Source organism: Leucoraja erinacea, chromosome 9, assembly GCF_028641065.1.
Source record: "Leucoraja erinacea ecotype New England chromosome 9, Leri_hhj_1, whole genome shotgun sequence".
NCBI lineage: Eukaryota > Metazoa > Chordata > Chondrichthyes > Rajiformes > Rajidae > Leucoraja > Leucoraja erinaceus.
The window spans coordinates 41,190,275-41,207,770 of record NC_073385.1 but is presented as its reverse complement, the minus strand read 5'-3'; the positions used below and the strand labels follow the sequence as shown (position 1 = coordinate 41,207,770).

The following is a 17,496-nucleotide window of genomic DNA, read 5'->3' as shown; positions in this document are numbered from 1 at the left end:
TCAAAATTCATCTAGAAACTGTAAAAAAAAATCTCTAGTAAATTCATGGGAATAATTCATAATCTCTAAAAAAGGTCATCATAAAATAGTTATTTTGTTTTAAAAGGGATCAGTTTGGAGAATTGCTCAAAATTGGGATCCCTATTAATTCATGCATTAACACTTGATCATTTTTAGAGCAATATTGGTTCTTTGTGAACTATCTGTGAGCAATACTTTTCAATCAGAAAGTTAAGATCATAATTTGATGGCTTACAGGCATTATTAAATTGCTCATCTTCAAATACATTAACAGATGTATTATATATTTTGAGTTGCATGTTCATTTTAATGTTTTTAATCATTTCTTTGAACATTTATTTCCTTGGTTAGGCAGTATAAAAAATAAGTATTTCAGGCTTGTTTCGCTCCTTCACTTGCTATCATAAAACAAACCATTTTAGATTTGAAAGCTATTTTATAATTTGAAAATGTAACCTGAGATGAAGCAAATTAAAATGTAGTAATTTAAATCAGAATAGTTAAAGCATATTGTTCATATGAGTATATTCTACGACAAAAGCTTCCTTGTATCGGGTAAAGGGACGGAATTAAAACAAATGTGCAAACTCCTAATTCTAGGTAGAAATGCAGAATTAAACATAAAAAAAACAATTCTTAAATAGTTGACAACGTTCAACAAATAAATTAATCACACCTTTGGCATTAGTGATTAGAAATGTAACACAAGATATTAGTGGTATTAACACTGGGTGCAGTTTGTATAAAGTTACCTCATTGGAATGTGATCGCATTGTCGGTGATTCTCTGCCATGTAAAATAAAACCACATGCAAGAATGACCTGGTCATGACTATAATCATGTCATGATTTAAACTTTAGAATTCTAAAGCTCAATTGGGTTAAAGGAAATAAAAGCCAGTTTGCAACCCAGGGAGATGTCATAACAGATGGACCCTGTCTCAAAAATTATTATTCCAAAAGAATCAAAATACCAAGACTGTTTCGTCAAAATAAAAGTCTTATTGTGAAAATTGACCCGCAACTTGTGACGAAGACGAGAAATCACAAATTTTCTCAGGTTGTTTCAATTATATTGAATAAAATTTTAAGTCTTGTGATTATCAGTGCAGGTACCCTTTTAAATATATATCTGGAATTCATACTCTCTTGACCAGAAAGTGCAGATATAATCATTTATTTTGGTGCAAATTATTTTACATTTTTCTAACCACTTCAGCCTCAAATATTCAGAGTGGCCTCCTCCATGGCCAGAGTGAGCACCACCGGAAAGTGGAGGAGCAGCACCTCATATTCCGCTTGGGCAGTTTGCATCCTAGCGGCATAAACATTGACTTCTCCAATTTCCGGTAGCCCTTGCTGAGCTCTCCCTCAACCCTCGCGCTCCTCCTCTTCCTTTCTCCTTTCTCCTTAATTTTGAACATTTTAAAACGTGATCACTATAAGATGGTTGGTGCTAAAAATGTTGAAGGCATGAGTCACATAGAAATAAATACTTGATCTGCATCTAACTGAACTACACCTGTGGGCTTTGTGCCAGTAGCATATTTAAATTTGATTTTTAATATGACCTTGTTTACGATGCAAGATTAGTACTGAAATATTGAAGCTCTTAATTTGGTAACTGCATTAGTGCAACAACATCAATACTTTTTTTTTCAACAAAAAATGTTCCAAAGCTTTTGCAGCTTCACGTAGTTTTGTATAATTACAACAACAAAAATCTGGGTTATTAACACTAAGTATATTAAATATTTTATAAAGTCCATAACTCCTTTTGGTGTGGTTTGGAGGAATTCTGGTGAATAGGTCAAATTATTGTGTACAGTTGGCATGGTGCCAAATGACAGAAATAGTTTGAGATCCTCTGTGCAGCATAATGTACGTCAAAATCTTTGCAGAAGCCAGATTATTGAAGAATAATGTATTTTACAATGCAAAGACCAGAACAAATACTTTTTTGTGATTTTTACTTTTATAATAGCAAACATTCAATGAGCATGTGCTTATAGGTGGGACCAAGAATGGATTTATCTTGGAACTCAGAAGAGCATGAATTATGCAATTAATTTCAGGAGGCACATGCAACTAGGGCACTTCCTCAGACAATTTATACACACATCCTCACTCCTCAGATTGGTGGAAAGTGTAAGTTGTTATTTGAGCAGTAACTTCATAAAGTCTTTAAAATTGCTCTGCCTGTCAAATCAAAATTCATCTAGAAACTGTAAAAAAAAATCTCTAGTAAATTCATGGGAATAATTCATAATCTCTAAAAAAGGTTATCATAAAATAGTTATTTTGTTTTAAAAGGGATCAGTTTGGAGAATTGCTCAAAATTAGGATCCCTATTAATTCATGCATTAACACTTGATCATTTTTAGAGCAATATTGGTTCTTTGTGAACTGTCTGTGAGCAATACTTTTCAATCAGAAAGTTAAGATCATAATTTGATGGCTTACAGGCATTATTAAATTGCTCATCTTCAAATACATTAACAGATGTATTATATATTTTGAGTTGCATGTTCATTTTAATGTTTTTAATCATTTCTTTGAACATTTATTTCCTTGGTTAGGCAGTATAAAAAAAATAAGTATTTCAGGCTTGTTTCGCTCCTTCACTTGCTATCATAAAACAAACCATTTTAGATTTGAAATATATTTTATAATTTGAAAATGTAACCCGAGATGAAGCAAATTAAAATGTAGTAATTTAAATCAGAATAGTTAAAGCATATTGTTCATATGAGTATATTCTACGACAAAAGCTTCCTTGTATCGGGTGAAGGGACGGAATTAAAACAAATGTGCAAATTCCTAATTCTAGGTAGAAATGCAGAAACATAAAACATAAACATAAAAAAACAATTCTTAAATAGTTGACAACGTTCAACAAATAAATTAATCACACCTTTGGCATTAGTGATTAGAAATGTAACACAAGATATTAGTGGTATTAACACTGGGTGCAGTTTGTATAAAGTTACCTCATTGGAATGTGATCGCATTGTCGGTGATTCTCTGCCATGTAAAATAAAACCACATGCAAGAATGACCTGGTCATGACTATAATCATGTCATGATTTAAACTTTAGAATTCTAAAGCTCAATTGGGTTAAAGGAAATAAAAGCCAGTTTGCAACCCAGGGAGATGTCATAACAGATGGACCCCGTCTCAAAAAGTATTATTCCAAAAGAATCAAAATACCAAAACTGTTTCGTCAAAATAAAAGTCTTATTGTGAAAATTGACCCGCAACTTGTGATGAAGACGAGAAATCACAAATTTTCTCAGGTTGTTTCAATTATATGGAATAAAATTTTAAGTCTTGTGATTATCAGTGCAGATACCCTTTTAAATATATATATGGAAGTCATACTCTCTTGACCAGAAAGTGCAGATATAATCATTTCTTTTGGTGCAAATTATTTTACATTTTTCTAACCACTTCAGCCTCAAATATTCAGAGTGGCCTCCTCCATGGCCAGAGTGAGCACCACCGGAAATTGGAGGAGCAGCACCTCATATTCCGCTTGGGCAGTTTGCATCCTAGCGGCATAAACATTGACTTCTCCAATTTCCGGTAGCCCTTGCTGAGCTCTCCCTCAACCCTCGCGCTCCTTCTCTTCCTTTCTCCTTAATTTTGAACATTTTAAAACGTGATCACTATAAGATGGTTGGTGCTAAAAATGTTGAAGGCATGAGTCACATAGAAATAAATACTTGATCTGCATCTAACTGAACTACACCTGTGGGCTTTGTGCCAGTAGCATATTTAAATTTGATTTTTAATATGACCTTGTTTACGATGCAAGATTAGTACTGAAATATTGAAGCTCTTAATTTGGTAACTGCATTAGTGCAACAACATCAATACTTAATTTATCATTATATGGTTAAAATGTTATAGAGCTTTTCAATGGCATCATTTTTAGAAAGCAATTGATAGGGCAGGCGAGGATATCGCAGTTGATGTTGTGAATACAGACTTCAAAAACCATTTCATAATGAACTATGTTATAGCTCATTGGAGAAAAAGTGAAAAATAGCAACACAGATTCAAAAATCAGTAAAGGATATTATTATAATTAACTGTTTATCAGATTTAAGAGATATAGCGATCTCCTGGGCTCCGTATGAGGGGATCTATGCTATTTTTTTATATTAATTACTTAGAATTGGAAGAAAAGCAGTTTCAAATTGTTTGGCTAATACATGGTATGGAGATTCCAGAAAAAAAAAATCAAGAGACCCAAGACAAAGGAATGTGCAGAACATTCAGCATGAAATTCAACGCAGAAAAACGTGATGTGCTATATTTTGGTCTGGTTAATGTCAGGAATGAGGAACAAGAGCTGGCTAAAAGGATATGCAAGAACAACAACCCCAAGCACGATTATGCACAAATTTTAGATTAACAGATTAGCAATGCAATGAATTAATCATCTTTGCTCTGTTTACATCCTTGGCAAGGCAGTAATTAATATCCATCCTAATTATCTTTGAATTGAATGCCTTGCTCAGCCTTTTCAGAAGACTATTAAGGGAGTGAGGATAGTCTTAGGCCAATATCAATCAGTTAGTAAATTGGACAGAGCAGATAGAATTTAATCCATATAAATGGGAGGTATGCAAGTAGTAACAGTTTTCTCTGAGGTCCAATAGGAGTAGGGCATACACAATGAATGGTAGGAACCTGGGGGTATTGGGGAATCGAGAGGCCTTAGCTTACAAGGTGTGAAATATATCATATGAGATGTTAGCCTCCATTAGCTGGGACTAGAAGCATGCAGGTCATGGTGCAACTTTACTGAAAGTATTCTGTGCAGTTCTGGTTGCTACACTATAAGTGTCATGGTTGCGTTGGAGAGGGGCCACAAAAGATTTACCAGGATGCTGCCTGGAATAGGACAGTTATCAGAGACTGACAGGCAGGATTAGCTTTCCTTGGAGCAGAGGAGGCCGAGGAAAGAACCGAGTGAGGTATGCAAGTGCATAGATCGGGTTGCTAGTGAAAAACCAGTAAATAAAATAATCCTGGGAATCCTTTCCCATCAACACAAAAATATATCTTCACCTCAAACTGAGAGAATGGAGCAGCTGGGCTTGTACACTCTGGAGTTTACAAGGATGAGAGGGGATCTCATTGAAACATATAAGATTGTTAAGGGCTTGGATACGCTAGAGGCAGGAAACATGTTCCCGATGTTGGGGGAGTCCAGAAACAGGGGCCACAGTTTAAGAATAAGGAGTAAGCCATTTAGAACAGAGATGAGGAAACACTTTTTCTCACAAAGAGTGGTGAGTCTGTGGAATTCTCCGTCTCAGAGGGCGGTGGAGGCAGGTTCTCTGGATGCTTTCAAGAGAGAGCTAGATAAACCCACACGTCTTTGGGATGTGGGAGGAAACAGGAACAAACCCACGTGCTCACAGGGAGAACGTACAAACTCAACACTGACTGCACCGAATGTCAGGATCGAACCTGGATCTCTGACGCTGTGAGGTTGCAGATCTACCAGTCTCGCCACTGTGTTGTCCCATGATGGAGATGGCAGAATTAAAATTAGAAACAATTTTCCGATGGCTAAAGGGCAAATAGCCAGAAGGTGCTAACTTAAGATAATTTTAAAAGGACTAGTGGGAACATGATGAAATTATTGTTGTGTCCCAGTGGTAATTAGAATCTGGAAAGTATTAAATAAGAATGGTGGAGTAAAATTCAATAGAAGCAATTAAATAAAAATACTTTTAAGGAAAGGAAGTTGCTGGGATAGGTGGAAAGAACAAAGCTGCTATTTGAATGAATGCATGGAGACCCAATGGAGTAAATGGGTGCCTTTGACATCATTTTACACTAATTAATGTATTGTTGATGCTCAAATCATGACTACACTGGCACATTTCATAACAACCAGTTTATCTCAATAAAATGCATTGGTGATGGGATGTAAAGAAATTGCACACAAAACACATTGACATCATTTAGTCACAAACTCATTGAGGGTGCTTTACTAATTTATCGGCCATTATATTAGTTAATATAAAATGATGCACCCACACATCAGAAAGTAAAATAGTCATGGCATTTCTCAAATATAAAGAAAACATTGACAACCTCTTCTCTGGTCCAGCTTCTTCTTTTTGAATCTGGATCTTTGCTATCATTCATATTTTGATCCAAATCTTTCCTAATTCCCAAAGATTCTGGAGGAACCTTCTGGAAGTTCAGACTTGCTTCAGGAATGTGTTGCACCAACTAAAAAAATGTGTAAAGTGTATTTAAAATCTTGGTTTAACAATGTGTTCTTTAGGTGATTAAGTAAATATGAAATCATATGAAATATGAAAAAATGAAAGATGAAAACTAAATGATGCACCTGTGAGTTATGGGATGCCCGTGATGATGGTTTTGGAATCTGGGTCAACGAAAAACAAAGTGAGAGATAACAACATGTTACTTGATTATAACTTAAATCATTTTTTTTGCAATAGACTTGAATGGAACTAAGTTGTTTCAAAAGATTGCCACTTTACACAAACAGACTGTAAATGAGGTTTAAATTGTTATAATAAAAGAGGCTCAACAGTAAAATAAGTGTATTTTAGATAAAGTTATCGATGTCTACATTCAGGAATACTATTATGTTCTCATCACGTTCCCCTTCCAAACTCCATACAAACTATTTAAAGTATATAGTATTTGTGCAAACATTTGATTGCAACTAAGCACAATTGCTCAAATTATTCCCAATTCAGATGTGTTTATGATACGCAGGCTCCACTCATCTTCCTTCGTAATTGGTTTTCAATTTAGAAAAAGCAGAGCTTTCACTATGTCAACTTGCAATATCTATACTTGCTTACTTATGAGTGAAATAAAGCTGCCATAAAGCCAGATAAAAGAAATTGAAAAAGGGAACTAAATTTGATAATTTCCCATTAAATTTATTAATTTTACAATATTTACTTTCTTATTACGTATATGATTACGATTTGAATATACGTACCCGAATTCTGCAAAGTGCAACGCTGGAAGTAACTTAAAACTGTGACATTACCTCTTCTCTAGCTGAAATTGTGGAGCCAAGGGTGGATGTAGTTGGTAATGAACTTAAAGAATCTCCATCTCCTGCCACATCATGAATCTCTCTGGCAAGGATTGCCAAATCTTTAGCTAAATCTTGGCTGAGTCTGAAAAGTAGATTAATATTTAGCATTAATCAAACCTTTTAAGTGGATACATTTGGTATCCAATGAAATTTATTAGAAATAAAAACACTCATGTTGAAACAAATACACTTTAATAATCTACCAACGTAGATTTGAATGATGTGTCAAAACATTTTTTACATGACCTAATTAATTAAGTGCATCCATTATCACAACCAAAAGCAATTGCCATTTGTTTCAATCAGCTGCCTGGGACAGGTTTTCCATGAGTTGACTTCCAATGTTTATACCACTACCTTCAACAGCATTTTGTCAGCCATAAAGATGTGAATCCTGTTTTGTGTGACGTGCAAATCTGATGAGTATAATGGATTCAATTTCACTAATGTTAACAGTGGGAGGTAGCTCTCAATGTTTGTTCTTCCAGAATCCAAGCTGAAGCAGCCACATTATAACAGGAAAATCAGGATGTTATATGCATGGCTCAAAAACCCAATATGTCGGAAAGAGTGCCCAAGAGATTCACCCCGAGGTTACGCAAATTTTGGTTATAGGGAGAGCAATTCAGGGCTGTGTGCTCAGTACCCTGCACAATTCTCTCTATACCCATGACTGTGTATTCAGACAGGGCTCCAACGCCATCTTTAAATTAATCGTTGATACCACCGCTGATAGAGGAAGAACAGGTCAAGATGAGTCAGAGTACAGGAGGAAGATCGATCATCTGATTGAATGGTGCCAGAACAATCTTGCTCTCAACGCCAGCTAGACAAAGGAACTGACTGTTGACTTCAGGAGGGGAAAGCAAAGGATCCACAAGCCTGTCATCATCCACAGGACCGTTGTGGAAACAGTCAAAAGCTTCAAGTATCTGAGAATTAATATCTCTGATCTGTCCTGGGCCCAACACATCGATGCAATCACAAAGAAAGCTCATCAACGCTTCAACAGTACATCTTTAGAAGGTTGAGGAGATTTGGTATGTCAATGAATACACTATCAAACTTCTACAGACATAGATTAGAGCATAACAATGGTTGCGGCAGGGCCTGGTTCTGTAACTTGAATGCCCAGGAACGAAATGGATTACAGAAAGTGGTAGATATTATCCGGTCCTTCACGGGTACTGAGCTCCCCACCATCAAAGTGATCTATAGGAGGCACTGCCTCAAAAAGACAGCTGATATCAAAAACCCACACCACCCTGGCCATGCGCTCATGTCGCTACTTCCATCGGGAAGATGGCACAGGAACCTGAAATCATGACCACCAGATACAATAACAGTTTCGGCCCAGCAACTATCAGGCTCTTGAGCATTACATTACATTAACCTCAGCAACTACGATCTACTATGGACTGTGTCTTTGTTTGCACTACAGCCAAACTACACGTTTTGGCACTATTATGGTTACCTGGTATTACAGTTATTAAGTTATTATATTTGAATTATTTTATGTTATCTGCATATTATTGTTTCCAGACCTGTTAACCTACAGCAAGAAAGAATATAATTGTTCTGTCATCAGTACATATGACAATTAAACATTTGACCCTTGAAGTTGGATAAGCTGAGACTTGAGGGCAGGAGGCTGAGGATTACCTCTTTGAGGTGTATAAAATCTTGAGGAGCATGGATCCCCCCCCCCTCCCCCCCCCCAAAGTAGAGGATTCTAAAACTAGTTGGCATCAGCTAAAGGTAAGAAGGGAGAGATGTAAGAGGGATTCAGGCAACTATTTCACGCAAGGTTAAGTTTAGTTTAGAGTAGTCCATATCTGGAATGACCTGCATGAGGAATCTATAGAAGTGGGCACATTTAGGCATTTTAAAAGACATTTAGACAGATACTTGGACAGGAAGAGTTTTGAAGGCTGCGAGCAAAATGCAGGTAAATGGGCCCAAGCCAGACTACCAACTTAATCGGCAAGGACAGGGTTGCCCTAAGGACCCATTTCCATGCTGTATAGCTCTGTATAGTTCTGTACACTGTGGATAGCTCGATGGTAATCATTGTCTTTCCACTGACAGGTTAGCACACAAAAGCTTTTCACTGTACCTTGTTACATGTGACAATAAACTAAACTGTACGACCCTTTAACCCCAATTGAATTATATTACATCGTGATATATTAAAATGTTATACACCTCACTAAAATATTAATAAAACTGATATGATTTGTTAAACTAGTGATCTATCATATTACTTTTAATAATGAAACTATATTTATAATGAGCACAGAAATTATGCACCAATCAGATTAAAACATGTTCTGCAACTACTTTTGAGTGAACGATACACCCCGAAGTAACGGACTTCAGGCACTTTTTCCATTGAAATATTTTTATTTTATGTTTAGTTTTAAGAATATCTAAATATTTCATAGTCTCAAAAAACAAATTAGGTAGTTGACTAGTTGGCACACTATTAGTCAATAATTTTTAAAACAGGGTGTTAACACAGCAATCTGTTTTTAAGATAATTGTCGAATATCGTTGGAACAGGGTCTAATCTTAACTCACTGTACTGTTGCCTGCAAGATACCTAGAAAATCCCAACACCTAAAGGAGTTTTTAATAAGAACTTAAAGTTAATTGGTAACAGTTTATTCAACTTAAATATATTATTTTCCCCCCAAAACCAATGCTGAAAAACAGGAAAACTCATTCCATCACGGACAATTGGCTGTGAAACAGATTCAGATTCAGATTCAGATTCAATTTTAATTGTCATTGTCAGTGTACAGTACAGAGACAACGAAATGCATTTAGCATCTCCCTTGAAGAGCGACATAGCAAACGATTTGAATAAAAAATAAATAATAAGTGTCCGGGGGGGGGTGACTGGCAGTCACCGAGGTACGTTGTTTAGTAGAGTGACAGCCGCCGGAAAGAAGCTGTTCCTCGACCTGCTGGTTCGGCAACGGAGAGACCTGTAGCGCCTCCCGGATGGTAGGAGGGTAAACAGTCCATGGTTGGGGTGAGAGCAGTCCTTGGCGATGCTGAGCGCCCTCCGCAGACAGCGCTTGCTTTGGACAGACTCAATGGAGGGGAGCGTGGAACCGGTGATGCGTTGGGCAATTTTCACCACCCTCTGCAGTGCTTTCCGGTCGGAGACAGAGCAGTTGCCATACCATACTGTGATGCAGTTGGTAAGGATGCTCTCGATGGTGCAGCGGTAGAAGTTCACCAGGATCTGAGGAGACAGATGGACTTTCTTCAGTCTCCTCAGGAAGAAGAGACGCTGATGAGCCTTCTTGATCAGAGTAGAGGTATTGTGGGTCCAAGAGAGGTCATCGGAGATGTTGACTCCCAGGAACCTGAAGTTAGAAACACGTTCCACCTCCGTCCCGTTAATGTGGATGGGGGTGTGCGTGCCACCTCTGGACTTCCTGAAGTCTACAATGAGCTCCTTGGTCTTCTTGGAGTTAAGGGCCAGGTTGTTGTCATCATGCATGCAGATTTAATGTGTTCTGTTTTCTGGTTTATCAAGACTACCATCAAGTATGTAGAAACAAAGAACGGCAGATGCTGGTTTATACCAAAGATAGACACAAAGTGCTGGAGTAACTCAGCGGGTCAGACAGCAGCGCTGGAGAAAAAGGTTAGGTGACGTTTTGGGTCGGGAGCCTTCTTCAGACACAGTCCTGACCCGCTAGGTTAATCCAACACTTTGTGTCTATCTATCACTAAATATGGTCACCTTTTCTTAACCAAAAAGATGGATAATGTTAGTTTTTAGACTAGTTTTTCTTGAATTTCCAACCACAATTGGAATCATCTGGAAAGCAGGCCTGTGTACATAATATTTTATTACTGCTCAATAATTTGATGCCAATGGGAAAGTTTCCAGAGACCAAAGTGAGCAGAGAAGAAAACGAGGATAACGAAGGGACAAAATTGGTCCATTGGAGAGACAGAGTGGACAGTTATCTGCAGAGCCAAAAGAGATGGGGGAGATATTGAACAATTTTTTTTCTTCGGTATTCACCAAGGAGAAGGATATTGAATTATGTGAGTTAAGGGAAACTAGTAGAGTAGCTATGGATACTATGAGGTTCAAAGTAAAAGAAGTACTGACACTTTTGAAAAATATAAAAGTGGATAAGTCTCCAGGTCCTGACAGGATATTCCCTAGGACATTGAGGGAAGTTAATGTAGAAATAGCCGGGGCTATGACAGAAATATTTCAAATGTCATTAGAAACGGGAATAGTCCCCGAGGATTGGCGTACTGCGCATGTTGTTCCATTGTTTAAAAAGGGTTCTAAGAGTAAACCTAGCAATTATAAACCTGTTAGTTTGACTTCAGTGGTGGGCAAATTAATGGAAAAGATACTTAGAGATAATATATATAAGCATCTAGATAAACAGGGTCTGATTAGGAACAGTCAACATGGATTTGTGCCTGGAAGGTCATGTTTGACTAATCTTCTTGAATTTTTTGAAGAGGTTACTAGGGAAATTGACGAGGGTAAAGCAGTGGATGTTGTCTATATGGACTTTAGTAAGCCTTTGACAAGGTTCCTCATGGAAGGTTGGTTAAGAAGGTTCAACTGGTGGGTATAAATGCAGGAATAGCAAGATGGATTCAACAGTGGCTGAATGGGAGAAGCCAGAGGGTAATGGTGGATGGCTGTTTATCGGGTTGGAGGCAGGTGACTAGTGGGGTGCCTCAGGGATCTGTGTTGGGTCCTTTGTTGTTTGTCATGTACATCAATGATCTGGATGAAGGTGTGGTAAATTGGATTAGTAAGTATGCAGATGATACCAAGATAGGGGGTGTTGTGGATAATGACGAGGATTTCCAAAGTCTACAGAGTGATTTAGGCCATTTGGAAAAGATGGCAGATGGAGTTTAATGCTGATAAATGTGAGGTGCTACACCTTGGCAGGACAAATCAAAATAGGACGTACATGGTAAATAATTGAAGAATACAGTTGAACAGAGGGATCTGGGTATAACCGGGCACAGTTCCTTGAAGGTGGAATCTCATATAGATAGGGTGGTAAAGAAAGCTTTTGGTATGCTAGCCTTTATAAATCAGAGCATTGAGTATAGAAGCTGGGATGTAATGTTAAAATTGTACAAGGCATTGGTGAGACCAAATCTGGAGTATGGTGTACAATTTTAGGAAGGATGTCAACAAAATAGAGAGAGTACAGAGGAGATTTACTAGAATGTTGCCTGGGTTTCATCAACTAAGTTACAGAGATAGGTTGAATAAGTTAGGTCTTTATTCTCTGGAGCGCAGAAGGTTAAGGGGGGACTTGATAGAGGTCTTTAAAATGATGAGAGGGATAGAGAGAGTTGATGTGGACAAGCTTTTCCCTTTGAGAATAGGGAAGATTCAAACAAGAGGACATGACTTCAGAATTAAGGGACAGACGTTTAGGGGTAATATGAGGGGGAACTTCTTTACTCAGAGTGGTAGCGGTGTGGAATGAGCTTCCAGTGGAAGTGGTGGAGGCAGGTTCATTGGTATCATTTAAAAATAAATTAGATAGGCTTATGGATGAGAAGGGAATGGAGGGTTATGGTATGAGTGCGGGCAGGTGGGACTAAGGGAAAAAAAGTTATTCGGCACGGACTTGTAGGGCCGAGATGGCCTGTTTCCGTGCTGTAATTGTTATATGGTTATAAAATAATCCTTACCATTAATCTCTTCACAAACTAGAGAAGTATTTAATAAGAGACAATTTATTTCTTCAATTATATATATATATTTTAAACTGCATTGAAATACTAGTGTAACTCATCCTATCAAAAGGTTAGGAGTTTCAAAGAATGCAACATGAATTTTATCAAAAAACATAATTTGAGTTATTTGGCCGAGTTCCAATTAATAGTTCTGCAACCATTTACATGGCAATTAGAATTTCATCGGCAATCAGTTAACTTCCAAAAGTAATAACACAGAAGAGACATGGTGCATCATTGCAATATTATGGTATACAGTGTCAAAGATAGTGGTCTGTTTTTCTAATTTATCTTGGAAAAAGAGTTGTGCTGACTAAAGGGGGGGGGGGGGGGGGGGGGGGGGGGGGGGGGGGGGGTTCTTTTGGGGGGGGGGGGGGGGGGGGGGGGGGGGGGGGGGGGGGGGGGGGGGGGGGGGGGGGGGGGGGGGGGGGGGTGGACACAAGCTTAGGAATGAAAACACAAAAATTGCAGATGTTGGAAATCTCAAACACAAGTATGTTCGTTTTTTTGTTCAAGGTTAGGAAAATGTTTTACTCAATTCTTCCACACAGGGTACTTTGAATTAATTTACATCACTTGCACTGCGACATTTGGGAGTGCAAATATACATGAGAATTAAAAATTATGGAACATCAGAAATCACATTATTGCAAGGACAGATATAAAGAGAGGTTTTAAGACCTTTTAAAATTTACAGTCTTTGGTATTTTCAACAAAATTAATGCGGGACGTCCTCTGAAACTGGCATCCGCATAGGAGCTTTGCACAGAGAAAGACACCACTTAAGGGTCCCCATGCCAACAATGAAATTGATAACATTTATGACATCTAATGCTTTCTTTTTAAAAGAGTAATAATTTAAAGAAAAATATACAGAATTCAGCCTATCATCAAATATGAGTTATAAGTACTTGGTGTGTTATATCAGCTCCTGATTTTGTCCGTAATTTCGGTTGATAGATTTCTGATATCATCTTTGCCATCAATCAATCAATCAATCAATCAACCTTTATTGTCATCTTGCAAGCAACCGTGGGGGTATAGGTCACGTGGATAGGCATTTCCTCTCGGGGAAAGATATCAGACTGGGGCTCTACCAGCATATTTAACAGCTGCATTAACGGGAAGGATACGAGCAAATCAGGAGCAACCACAACCTATGATCCTTACATCAGATGATGCATGATATTGAGGAAGGTAGAAAGGGAAAGAAAAATACACATCTAAAATACACATCATAGGTTTTCAGTTCCAGGAGCAATGGTAAAAAGCAAAATTCACAATACCTTGCAATTTCTGCACTGTGTGTAGTCCAGTTTTCATACGGATCGTCAACATCATTCACGTTTTGTCTTGTTCTCCCTGAATTGGAAGATTGTGCTCTACTGCTGTGGGTAGCTGTTGAGGCATGCAAGCGGTTGTGTTTAGGAGAAGTGTGATTTGAGTTATACTCCTCCTCTGAAGTAGAAGTGTAATCTGAAGTTTGTTGCCTCCATCTTGAGTCTTGTAAAAGAATTAGTTTTGAACAAAGAAAAAGGTGATAAAAGAACAAAGATAGAACAACCCAAGATTTATACAAAAACAGATAATTCTTACAAATGGAGACTGGTCAGATATTTGGTGATCAATTCACACAACTTTTTACAAATACAATTTTGCCTCCTTCTGTATATCCCATTTAAATCATCTTCCTATTTAAAAAAATAACGTCAGCACTGAGATTTATTGTTTCAATAAACATCTGGGAAATATGAATGATTCCTTGGCCTTGGTAAGACCACTCTGGTACAGTATAGCGAGGATGGAAACAACAGAAAAATATGAACAGCCACAGCAATGGCCCAAGTCTGCATATGAATTACCAAAACATACAGGTTTAGGTAAAAAAAAACAAAATGAGCAAATAGAATATTGTAATTTTAACAACTTAAGGATATAAAATAGAATACATTTGCTGTACCCGTAATACTGCACAAAGTTTTGGGAAATGTTCCTTATCAAAGTTCAGTTGGACTCGGAATGAAAGTAGCACCAGAATGTGATCTGGGCATCAACGATATGATATAGAAAAGTTACTTTTTTTTGTATTCTATACAAGTTACGGAGTGATTCAATTTGGTCTTTAAGATTTTGAAAGAAGCTGTGGGAGTAGATAGGCAAAAATCTGTTTCACTGGAGGGAGTAAGACTGGAACAAGAGAACATACCTTTCAATAAAATCAACATGGATGGCAGATCACAGTTCTTTGAACCAAAATGTTGACCCTTTCTTTCTCTGCGGATGCTCTCTGATCTACAGAATTACTACTTCTAGTGGAATTCTTTCCCCGTGGAAGTAATAGGTGCTATCCGTGGCAGGTGTTTTCTTTTAAGAAGCTCTGATTAAATTGACATCCACAAATCAACCAAGTACATTCCAAAACCTAACCATCCATTCGGTTAAAACAAATTTGTCCTTAAGTCGCCTCTGGTTCTTTTGCCAATTATTTAAAATCTGTGCCATTTTTTAAACAGCTTCACCAAACTTCTGCCAAACTATCTCTGTTCTACATAGAACCGCTTCAGCTTCTCCAGTCTATTCAGGAATGTCAAATCCTATTCCTGCAGCTATTCTAGTTCTTCTGTACCTCCTCTTTTGTAATCATACCTTTCTTAATTTGAGACTTAACACCCCAGGTGAGGTGCAGCAAATATGTCTTTTTAATAGGTCACAGATAAGGATGGCATAGTAGTGCAGCTGGTAGAGCTGCTGCCTCACAGTGCCAGAAACCCAGGTTCAATCCTGACCTTAGGTGTTGTCTGTATGGAGTTTGCACCTGTGACCAAGTGGGTTTCCCCCAGTGATCTGGTTTCCACCCACATCCCAAAGTCGTGTGGATTGCAGGTTAATTAGCATCTGTAAATTGCCCCTAATGTATAGGGAGTGAATGAGAAAGTGGGATAACATAGAACTAATGTGAATGGGTGATCGATGGTGGGCATGAACTCAGGTGGGCCGAAGGGCCTGTTTCCATGCTATATATCTAAACAAAACTAAATAACTCCTTTGCTCTGGCACTCTACATCTAAAGATAGTTCTGTTCTCATTGTGTTATTAAACATCCTATTACCTTTAACATAACCCTGGGCCTCCCTCTATGCATTTCTTTGAAAATTACATCAAATAATGCTTAGCAATCAATACGGTACTCTTAAGACATGTATCTGGGCCGATTATCATACTCGATAGCCATTGAATGGTATTATTAGTATTGCAAACACTATATGTTTTTTTATTATGAATAGTAATGAGACACTAATCCTCTCGCCAGACAAATGAAATATAATATTTTTAAACAACATAAGCAACTTAAGCCAGCTGAGAAGTGAAATAAAAGTAAAAAATGCAGTTGAAGCACAAAACCCGAGTTTTAATCTCCATTTGTAAGAATCTGGTTATAAAATGGCTAGAGACTTACAATAGATTAGTATATGAAAAAGCAAAACATTACTTCATCATGCTCAATAAGTACCTACAATTTTCTTTAGTAATAGAATACCATAACTTGTCACCGAAATAATAGTTATTAATAAACCTTGTGATAAGGTTAATCAGATTATGTTAGTCAGAGGTAATAGTTAATCAGAGTAGTTAAGAATGTGAAATAAAAACTTGTCCTTTACAAGACATCTGCTAATGCTAATCCTTTTTCAGTTAACTAATTCCTTGATTTATTCAATGAATACTATGAAAATAATGCAATTACAAAGTTTATATGATAAATTTTGTAAGCTGCTATATTAATGTGTAGTAACATTTTTATGGAATTTGGAATTTGTTAATTTCTCATTAGGTTCCTGCTCTGCACCCATTTAGAAGGTGAGAAACGCATTAAAAAAAACTTTACAAAAGCCCAAGCATAATCGATAATTGACAAAATATTTATTCCCCTTTGAAATATCACTCTACCTGTTAACAAAAAATTCATAACATTTGTCTTGCAGCCCAAGTTGCGAATAATAATTTTCAACATGACCCAGTTATGTAAAACTATTCTTCCCCTTGGGTGTACTGATACATTCAAACCATTTGCAACCCACCATTGAACCATACTCAATGGGCAGCACAACAGTGCAGCAGTAGAGTTGCTGCCTTGCAGCGCCAGAGACTCGGGTTTGATTCTGACTACGGGTGTTGCCTGTACAGAGTTTGAACTTTCTCACTGTGGCCGTGTAGGTTTCCTCCTGGTGCTCCAGTTTCCTCACACACTCCAAAGACGTACAGGCTTGTGGGTTAATTGGCTTCTATAAATTGTTTCTACTATGTACGACATTGCTAGTGTACAAGGTGATCGCTGGTCAGCGCGCACTCTGTGGGCTGAAGGGCCCGTTTCCACGCTGTAATGCTAAAGTCTAAAGATTTTAAAAGCTTCACAAATCATAGATTAGGAGATGAATTAGGATTAAGCAGACAAAGTAAGTATAACAAAGGTTGAATATCATTTCATAGAGCTGTTGGTCAGGCAAGCATTGCTTTGGAAAGTCAATTCTGTTTGAGGATAGGGAGACTAATCTCAGACTATGCTTGCTGACTTTCAGCAAGATGAAGGCAGTTAAGGCTTTGGATTT

General features: G+C 37.6%; 1 protein-coding gene across 8 annotated transcripts in view; it reads right to left on the bottom strand.

The window, feature by feature from the left end:
* Window positions 1–17,496, bottom strand: part of LOC129700290 (centrosomal protein of 170 kDa protein B-like) — a 74,725-nt gene that overhangs the window by 7,422 nt on the left and 49,807 nt on the right. For 4 of the 8 annotated variants that reach the window (XM_055640644.1, XM_055640638.1, XM_055640636.1 and 1 more), the window contains 4 exons: window positions 14,176–14,392; window positions 7,082–7,214; window positions 6,401–6,439; window positions 6,139–6,279 (listed from right to left, as the gene is read on the bottom strand). In XM_055640644.1, the coding sequence (XP_055496619.1) occupies window positions 6,139–6,279; window positions 6,401–6,439; window positions 7,082–7,214; window positions 14,176–14,392 (530 nt within the window). The remainder of the gene's footprint in view (window positions 1–6,138; window positions 6,280–6,400; window positions 6,440–7,081; window positions 7,215–14,175; window positions 14,393–17,496) is intronic. The other 4 variants (XM_055640641.1, XM_055640642.1, XM_055640640.1 and 1 more) reach the window with 4 other exon arrangements.